Source organism: Tursiops truncatus, chromosome 9 (assembly GCF_011762595.2).
Source record: "Tursiops truncatus isolate mTurTru1 chromosome 9, mTurTru1.mat.Y, whole genome shotgun sequence".
Lineage (NCBI taxonomy): Eukaryota > Metazoa > Chordata > Mammalia > Artiodactyla > Delphinidae > Tursiops > Tursiops truncatus.
In genome coordinates, this window is record NC_047042.1 from 94438818 (window position 1) to 94448683 (window position 9866).

At 55.6% G+C, this 9866-nt stretch overlaps 1 protein-coding gene across 1 annotated transcript; it reads right to left on the minus strand.

Moving 5' to 3' along the window:
• Positions 1-1729: 1729 nt before the first annotated feature.
• Positions 1730-8434, minus strand: NOBOX (NOBOX oogenesis homeobox). Its single transcript, XM_033862704.1, has 8 exons — positions 7913-8434; positions 5774-6347; positions 5245-5351; positions 4812-4924; positions 4458-4543; positions 4014-4245; positions 3160-3464; positions 1730-2460 (listed from the first exon to the last, which is right to left on the minus strand). Exons 1-8 carry the CDS (start codon positions 8432-8434, stop codon positions 2159-2161), a joined length of 2241 nt encoding a protein of 746 aa, XP_033718595.1. The 3' UTR covers positions 1730-2158.
• Between the last annotated feature and the right edge of the window lie 1432 nt (positions 8435-9866).

Sequence of the window (9866 nt, forward strand, 5' to 3'; positions counted from 1 at the left end):
GTATGGTGTTAGGGAGTGTTCAGATTTCATTCTTTTACACGTAGCTGTCCAGTTTTCCCAGAACCACTTATTGAAGAGGCTGTCTTTTCTCCATTGTATATTCTTGCCTCCTTTGTCGTAGGTTAATTGACTATAGGTGCGTGAGTTTATCTCTGAGTTTTCGATCCTGTCCCATTGGCACCACTCTTAAAAGGAACATCCACAAACTCATACTCATTTGAAGAGAGGAATTTAAGGTGGTAAAGAGTGAGACGGGGCCACTTGAGACAAGGCTCTGAGGAACGACACACAGTGCTCAGATTTCGTGATATTAGGTTTATTCTTTGTAGCACGTGGAAAGCAAAACTCATATCAGTTAAACAATATTGACTTCCTCCTAGTAGAAGAGAGAACTTCATAATAATTAAAGCTCTCAAACATTCTGTAGGCTCTTGTGTAAAGGAGCTAGCCGCCCCCTCCTTTGCAGCCCCCCCTAGAAAATCAAGACTGAGTGATCCTCCATCAGTGGTGGTATAGAGATCATTCCTGCATTTGCCAGGTGGTTGGACTTCTCAGCCTAGGAGTCTACGCTTCTAAGAAGTTTTCACCACTTTCTGTTTGCTTGGTCTATCATTCATTCTCAATGAACTTATTTTGTTTTCAGTATACTATTAGATTGCCTAACACTTTAAATCTAATTGTTGCATATAAGCACAGATCTTAAAGCCCTTCACCCTTAAATTCTTGGCTTTAGGTATCTACTGTTTTGCTATCCATACCAGGCGTTACTTATCGGAGTGGCAGGAACCTAAATCAGTTAAGATCTGGAGGAGAAAATATCCAGCCTCCTTGTAGGGCCTTGAAAGCAGCAGTATGCCGTGGTGACTGATGGCAAGAGAGGAGGAACAGCACGGAACTGAACACTTGTTGTTTTTACCCCTTACATAGAAGAATCTTTTCCCCTTACGTCTGTTTTTAGGCTGCTCATTTCATGGGCGTCATGAGACAAAATGTGAAAACAAAAGAGAGACGTATATTTTAAAAGACCTAGCTACATCACAATATAAGACACTATTTCAGCGTATATGTTGCAATCCCTAAATTAAGGCTACTAGGATCCTTGTGTGGCTGTAGAATAGTAGTGCAAAGCTACTAAATACTGTTGGTCTTTAAAACCCTACACAGATACCCGGACATGCGTTTGTGTAGCTAAGACACTTCCTCTCCATTTCTAAATACTTTTCCTTTTCGGTTCTCGTGAGCCATGACGCTAGAACTAGTACGATGGATTTAAGTTAATAATTGCTTGTAATACATGTTTTAAAAAAAAAAGTGTGTATTTTCCAATGATCGTAGCATTGGAGGTCCAGGATGGTACCCGATGTACACTCGTCAAATGCACGGTAAGGTGGTCCGAGAGGAAGACCAGACCAGCCATGGCCCCTCATTCCCTCCCCCGCCCCCCCCACTCCAGAAAGAAAGACCACTGGAAATATCAGTCATGGTTCACAATTCTAGAGGCTTAACCTAAGTAGCCCGGGGCTTCTCTCGGTAATCCTATCCCTGCAGGGCCCTAATTCCAGAGAAGGGCCGCGGCGCAGGTGTGCTCAGGCTCAGTTCTGGGTTTGGGGCTAGAACATGGTTTCATGGCAGGAGCAAAGACGCAGTCCAAGAGGCCCAGTTCCTCCCCCAGCAGGAGACGGGAGGATGCCAGCCTCCACGGGATCCTGCCCCATGGGGGGGACCTCACGCGGGCCGCCGGGACACAGCTGGTCAGCCGAGTGGAAAGCAGAGACGAGCCCGGCGCTCTTCACTGGCGTGAGCGGGGAGACGCATCATTACAGAGAGAAACCCAAGGGTAGACTAGTTTACTGCTTCCAGTGGACACTGTGGCTCGTCTGCGTAGCGAGGCAAGAAAACAAACGGATACAAACTTCGGAGGTGACACAGGCCACCCTCTTTCTTCAGGGCCACCATCCAGAGGTGTGGGGAAAAGGGCAGGGCCAGGCCTCTTCCTTCCCAAATCAGTGTCCGGAAAGATGAGTCCACAGAGGGGGAAATGCCCTACTTCCACCCCCAACCATAGACTCCAGGCTTTCCTAACACTTCACCCGCCGTCTACTCTGGGGCGTCCCAACCCTCCCCAGCAGGGGGGCCTCTTCACTCCTCGGCCCCGGCACTAGGGGCCATGGCCGGTCTGGTCTTCCTCTCGGCCCTCCTCGGGGGCTGAGGGCAGCTCCACAGCGGCGGTGGGCAGCTCCTCTTGGGCCTTGCTGAGTAGGGGCTCCGCGCTGGGCCTGGTCCCTTCAGGAAGCCGGGTGAGGCCTGGAGAAGACTGCCTGCTCGAAGCCTGAGCACAAGGGGCTGCAAACAGATCCAGGAAGTAGCCGTCCCCTCCCGGGGGGCCCCCCAGAGCTGGTGGACAGAAGGAACTGGGGAAGGGCAGGTCTGGCAAGCAGGGGTCATTCCAGGGGACTGTACCTGTGGGATCAAAGAGCAAAGCAAAACAAAGAGTAAGTAGGATGATGGGTACCAACCACGTTCAACGTGTTCTGTGACAGAGTCCCCTCCCTGCTCCACAGAAACACGGGTTAGGACCCTGGAGCGAGTCTCCCCTCAGCAGCAGGCAGGCTCCTGTCTCGAGGTCCTACGTCTGGGTAACAGTGACACAAAGGGGACCGTGGGTCAGGCCGAGTGAGTGCCCTCTCGCGCAGGCAGGAGACTGGGAACCAGCATCTTTCTTCCCCTTCTGCTGGAACTGAGTCCTCCTAAGATGGTCACTTCCAGGATTTCAGGGTCCAGGTGGCCCATCGGATACTCACATCAGCTCCCACCTATCCCGTGCCAAGTATTCCACACCTGTGGTTCCTAATCTTCAGCAAGCCCTCTAAGATACAGGAATATTATCCCCGTTTCAGAATCCAGGAACCTCAGGAGAGCCCAGAGCTGAGCTGGACTTTAAACTTTGCGTTTCCTCACTCCAAAGCTCTCTTGCTGAGTCTTACTCTGCTCTGAAACCTCCGAGAAACTGGAGGAAGGAGAGCTTCATAAGGACAAGCGGGCTTTCTGTAAGTAACAGTGATTCACTCACCCCACGCCTTCCCTCCAGCTCACGAGGCTCTCTCCCTTCTCACCGTCCTCAGTCACCAGAGGCCCCTTTCTGTGCCAGCCCCGACTCACCCATGTTCCCAGCGGGTGGCTGCAGCAGGATCTGCCCTGAGGGAGGGCCCGGGAAGTAGCCCTGGGATGTGCCCCCGCTGGGGCCATAGGACAATGCAGACAGAGAGTCTTCCAGCAGTGGAGGGGTCAGGGAGCTGGGCATGTGGAAGGGGAAGGGGTGCAGGTATGGAAACTGGGGCTGGGGGTGTTGGAAAAGCTGGCTCTGTGGAGCCTGGGAGAACTGGAACGGTCCTGGCTGGCTGCTGGGTTGATATTCCTGGGGTTCCAGCTCCTCCAAGTACGAGCAGGCGGGGGGTGGCGTGACGCTGAGAGAGACAGAGGAGTATTTTTTTTTTTTTTTTTTTGCCGTACGCGGGCCTCTCACTGCTGTGGCCTCTCCCGTTGCGGAGCACAGGCTCCGGACGCGCAGGCTCAGCGGCCATGGCTCACAGGCCCAGCCGCTCCGCGACATGTGGGATCTTCCCGGACCGGGGCACGAACCCGTGTCCCCTGCATCAGCAGGCGGACTCCCAACCACTGCGCCACCAGGGAAGCCCCCAGAGGAGTATTTTGTGCGGCTCGGGGGGCGGCCCCATTCCTACTGCGCAGCGAGGCTCCCCTCCCCCATCCCCACGACCCCAGACCTGCCACCTCCTGTTCTCTCTCCTGCTCTAGCTTCTCATCCTCGTTCCTGTGCTACTGCTGTGATGTCCTAGATCCTTCGCACCCCAATCCACTTACCCTTTTAATCCTCACCACATTTACTACTCCTTGCTTCTCTCAGTCACCCTCACCCCTCCCAAGCTCCATCTATCTTTCCTCCTCCCGTACCTCCCCCAGAATAAGTCAAGTACCACCGCCATTAGGTTGCGTACCTTGTCCCCCACGACCCACAAGGGCCATCCTTGCGGCTGCTCTCGTTGCCTGGGGTATCCAGCAGCAAAGACATCAGCTGGGAGGTGTGCACGGGGCCGAGGGGGAAAGGAAGGTTGGCTCTTCGGACAGGTGGGGGGCTGAAGAGTGGTGGGGTCACTTCCACCTTCTGGGCACCCTCACTCTGTTGGGTCGGGGCCAGAGTCTGGTCAGATGTCAGCAGCATGGGGGGCTCTAGCAACAGAGGTCAAAGGGGGGTTGTAAGAGTACGAAAGTGGGGGGCAACCTTGGCAGCGCTGGTCCAAGTGCACAAAGCCCGGGTCCCCCTGAACGAAACCGTGGGGAGCTCCGGCCACTCCCAGGTCTTTCAGGAAACAGCCCTTTGACTCTGCTGTCTTCCGCGCCGCTGTATTTCCCAGACAACCCTTGGAAGGTGGTCAGCTCACCTGGAAGGGGATCCAGCGGGGACTCCTGAGCGAAGGTCCCAGGCTCCCGGTCCGCGGGCACAGCAGGTGGCGGTCCGGCTGCAGAACTAGAGGGAGACGAGCGAAGACTGTAGCTCGGGCAGTCCCTGGATTCAGACTGGGGCTTCAGTGTAGGGAAAGGGACCCAGATTTCCAAACTGTGCCTCCTACAAGGCACTGGGCAACTTCCCAACCTCATGCAGTCAAAATCCCTCTATTAGCCAACAACTCCCTACGCCCAGCCTTCCAGTCCCTTCTCCCCCTAGAGCCCAGAATCCCAGCTTAGCCCCCAATTCCTGCCCACGGGGATGGGCCCGGAAGAGGAGAAAGGCTTACCTGCACTGGTTGCTGGTGGGGCTGAGGGCAGGGCCAGCAGCAGCGTCCGTACTCTCCTTCCCGGTCATTTTCTCCACTTTTCGCCACTTTGCCCGGCGATTCTGGAACCACACCTGTAGGGGAGAGACACCCGAGGAGCTTGAGAAACAGGGTAGAGCCTGAGGCTAAGTCCTGCTGTCCCATGATGTCTCCGTGACTGTAGGAGGTCACTGCAGCGCTCAGGCTGGCAGGGAGAGGTTCATCGAGATGGCCTCTGAGGCACTTTGCTCTTCCCATATTCTAAGGCTGTGGCAGCGTGGAAACAGGCAAGAACACAGCCCCATCTGAGGCCTCACCCCAGCCCCTGTCCGGGAGCTGAGTACTTGTTTGGCTCTCCCAGAGTGCCGGCGCGTGGGTTCTCCTCCACCCCGAGCCTGAGGGCAAGTACCCTTACCATGATGCGCTGGGGGGTGACTCCCACCGTCTGGGCAATCTCCCGGCGCTTATCGCTGTCTGGATAGTGGTCTTCTTGGAAGAGCTTTTCTAGCTCCTCCAGCTGGTCTGGAAGAAGAAAACACTGGCTTGAGGATGAATACCAGTGATGCGGAAGCAGAGGAGAAAAACAGATACCCTCCAGAGGGGACCGCTGTCCCCAACCCGAGGGCCTCCCCAGAGCCCTGCGACTAAGCTCCCCATTGGGCTGGGGCCTCCTGTCTCTCAGGCTTTGTGGCAGGGAACTGTGTGGTGTTTACTTTCCTGCCCCTTCTACCCTGGGCCCAATTTCATGTTCTGATGAGAAAACCCAACCTTTCCCTCTGAGGTCAGAGGTCATGGCCTGCACAGGTCAAGAGAGGACCCGGCCAAGGTGATGTACAAACCAACCACACTCCTCTCTCCTGGGGCTGCTGCATGCTCTGTTGAGCCCAGCTTTCCCAGAGATGAGGCCAGGTCCCCTAGGTTTCCGCTCGCCTTCAGGGACTTACCCGAGCGGTATAGAGTCCGCGTCTTTTTCCGGCCTTGGCAGGTCACATCCGGGGACTTCTTCTGGTCTGTGTTTTGGCTGTTCTGGGCCAACGTGCTGAGGAGGTTGGCCAGATGGCAGGAGCCCCGGCCTGACCCACAAGGCACTGGGTTGTACGTGGCCCGGGCTGGGTTAGCGACACTGGGAGATGCCGTGGAGTCCAGACCCACGGCGTTAGGCTTTTTCTGCTTACCGGTGGCTGGAGAGTAGGGTCTCTTCCCCAGCTTCCCCTCTCTCACCGGGAGAGGATGCCCTTCCCCCTGAGGCTGGGGTCTAGGCGGGCCCAGGGCTCTGTCTTTGCGGAGAGCCCCCGAGCCCTGGCGCTGGCAGGCTCTCCCAGCACCGGCCCCAGCTACTTCTCCAGGGGCCTCTGATGGCTGCTTCTCCCCGGGAGCAGCGCAGGAGAGGCGCACGTCCTCACTTGGGGCTTCCTGAGTGTGGGGGGCTGAACTCTGCAGGGGTTCCTCCTCCTCTAGCCTGGCAGCCGGGGGCTTGTCTCCGCCCTCCTGACCTGTGGAGAGCCAGCACCCGCTGACCTTAGCTCAGGAGAACGAACAGCCTGGACCAGGAGGGCGTGCTGCTTCCTGGTCTGCGACGGGTGTTCTGTTTGATCTGAAGCTTTAATTTGTCCGCTTATCAAATGGGGTAATCATTCCAGGCGTACCTTCCTAACTCTGCTACTGTGAGGGTCAAATTAGATGATCCCACAGCTTGGAAACGCAAAAGCAAATGGATGCAGCCACGAGGAGCCTGAGCTCGCGCACCTAGACGGTAGGCGTGCAGTCCTAATTTGGGGGGAACTTACTCTCTGTGAGTTCCCTGTTTTCTCCCCGAGACCTGGAATGTGAGTTTGAGGGACAGGCATCTATTCAGGGGTTTCTAGGGGACACATGTTGGCGTGGACTCTGGGAAGAGGGAGAGGAATCAATGGAGACTGCTGTTTCTCAGACTGGATCTCGTTCCTGCGGCAGACACAGGCATCAGTGCTCAGAGCAGGGACGCGGCGGGACGGAGTGGTCTCCAGGAGCCCAGGCGAGGACATCAAAGGAGCTAACAGGAATGTCCACCCTGACCTCCCACAGAACTCACTGTGTCCTCGGCCGCCCCCCTCTCCCTCATGCACACCCCCGTCCCCTCCCTGCAAAGCAGAACCTCACTCAGGGGCCTCGGGCCCAGCTGAGCGCCCTCCTTTTACAGGTAAGGAAGAGGGACCTGGCTGGCACTCATCCTCCAAGCTTGTCTGTCCTTCTCTGAGCTATGACTGATTCATCAGTTTACCATGTCCCAGGCATTGCGCTAGGCACCTTTCAAAGATTAGTCCAGCATGCATTTAATCCTTGTGAGGAAGACATATGTATAGCTCATTCTAATATGGAGAAACGTGGATGACAAATTTGAGCGGTTTGCCCAAGCTCACACAGCGCCGTGCTCTTGACCACTAGACAGAGTCCTTCCTGGGGTCACCAACCCCGCCCCCATTCCCCTCCCAACTTACTCATAACCTCCAGATCCCAAACCGTCTCAGCTCAAGGAGCTGCTTTATCATTTCTAACTAAATTGGAACATTTTTAAGAGGATGCTCACTACTAAGAGCGAGTTTTGTTTTTTTTAATGAAAGTTGCATGAGATAGGCTGTCTTAAGGAATGACTTTCTAACGATGTGTAAGAAAGCTGTAGGTCATGGGCTAAGGCGCTTTGTCAGATTGTTTCCTAGGGTACAAGCTGGTGAAGGGGGTTTGCAGGCCTTTATGGCGCTGAGGCTGGATGGTGAAATGGGGAAGGAGGGACACACCGGTTTTACAGCATTTTAGGGGCGCTCGTAGCCTAGCAAACCCGGTACACAGTAGGTGCTCAATAAATGCGACGTATCCGGGTGATAGGCCCCGGTAAGAAAGGTGATGGGTGTGGGAACCTAGAGCAGAAGAATCACGGCCCTGCTTTTCTTCCCTTCATCCTCAGAGATCCGAACGCCAAGGATGGGGGTCGCGGCGTGGTGGGCTCCCTGGCCCCCCCGCCCCGTCCAGCCCCTCTCAACTCCCCTCCAACCCCCTACCCTCGGCCTGCCGCTGGGCCCCAGCCCCTCAGGCCCCCGCGCACTCACCCCGCGGCTCCGGGCCGCGCTCCGAGCTGAGCTCCATTGCCTGGACTCCAGCACGCGGCCGTCGGACTGCTTTTGCGCGCCGCCTAATGAAGCCTCGCGCTCGGGCAGGTGTGCGAAGCTGTGAGCGTGGGGTGCCCGCGCCCTCACCCCGCCGCCGGCGAGGCCCACTCGGGAGGGCGGTGCCTGGGGCAGCTGCGGGCTGCCGAGGCCCGGGGGCCACGCCGCTTCCCGCCCCCGCCGAGGCCCAAGCCGGGGCAGGTGCGGCTCTGCTGCGGCCCCTCCCCGGTGGGTGGGGGTTGCACGCGGGGCGTGGGCGAGAGCCCGCCTACTGGGTCGTGGTCGGGAAGCTCGCCCTAGAGGGCCAGGGCGTTCGGCTGGGGGAGGGTGGCCGGCTCCCTGGGCCGGACTTGGTGGCGCCGTTGGCCTTGGAGACAGAGTCCTTCCCGTGGAAGGCGACTTGGGGAGCCACTTATCAAGGGAGCTCCAAACCCTTAACAAGGGTTCCCTGTCTCCCAGCTGCATCATTGAGGTTTCCCCAGGCCTCAGGATTAATGAGCCCCCAAGACGCCATGCTGATTGGAAGGTCCGTAGAGCACGGAGCTGTCCTGAGGATGAAAGCGAGCTGGAAGAACCCAGGCTGCAGGGTGAAGTGGACACCTCTTGAATGGGACGCAATTGTACGCGCACGGGAGGCCGCAGGTAAGCCGGGAGAAAGCACTAGCTCGTCAAAGTTTTGTCTCATGTTTCCACCCACTTGATATCAGTTTTTCTGGCCGAGAATGAAGGAGTGTCGCGTAAGGGAGATCTCACAGGTGTGATCTTTACGACTCCCAGTTCCTGGAATGTTTCTTGTCTGCTTTATAACATAATTTCAGGATTTAAAATCCTCATGGCCTCTTCCTTCCATCTGCCCTTGAGTGGGAGGCGCTGGCCAGATGGAAACAGGTGCTTGGTGCTGTGTGGGGGTGGGGGTGGGGGTTGGTCAGAATAGAAATCAGGTGTTTTGCTTTTAGGATTTAAAAGACTCTGGACGCCACGTGCTTTCCCGCTGTAATCACCTATTGGTAAGTTTCCCTGTGCCTTAAATGCCTTTCAGGGGCTTGGCCTACACACATGAACTTTGAAGATATTACCAGTTCTTTCTGAAATATAAAAATTATAAACGAGTTAACTCCGTGACAACATGACCAAAATTCCAGGCACCTGGTGTTTCATTCTGACTCCTATAAGACTAATATCCTCTAATAAATGAGGGGTTTAAAAATAGGGCCCAGTTTCAGCTAGAAAGGAAGCATTCTAGGCCATGTGAGCAAGGAATGGGGGGCAGTGAAGTCGCTTTCTTTGTGGAACATCATCATTTGGTGGTGACGTGGCGGTAAATGGAATGCAATCGTCTGCTTGCTTAAACATTTACAGGACACCTACCGTGTGCTGGGTACTGTGCGCAGGTCACTTCCTGCCTGCACAAGTTTACTGGCAGAGCGCGGGTTAGAACAGTGACACAAGTAAATGGACAGTGTCCATACGAGGAGGTCGGTGGTGAGTTAGAAGGATGCATAGAGGAGCAGGAAGCTCTGCTGGACTCGGATTGGGGGTGGGGCAGGAAAGGCTTTCTTGGAGAGGGTGACACATGGGCTTTGAGCTGAAGTTTAAGGGAGAGGCATTCTTACCATGTCACAGCCCTGCTTAAACCCTGAAGTGGCCCTTGCCTGCCTGTGTGATAAAAACCAACCTCCCTAACCAGGAGAGGAGGCTTCTGAGGTCTGGTTCTTTCCTCTGAAGCCTCAGCTCTCCTGCTTCCCACACCCAAGTATTCCAGTTTTAATGTCTCTTTTGACCTAGTGTTTTTCAAGGAGTGTTGACACCCTGGATTAGAATTTCTTAGGGAATTTGTTTAAAATGTGGCTTGCTGGGCTTCCCTGGTGGCGCAATGGTTGGGAGTCCGCCTGCCGAT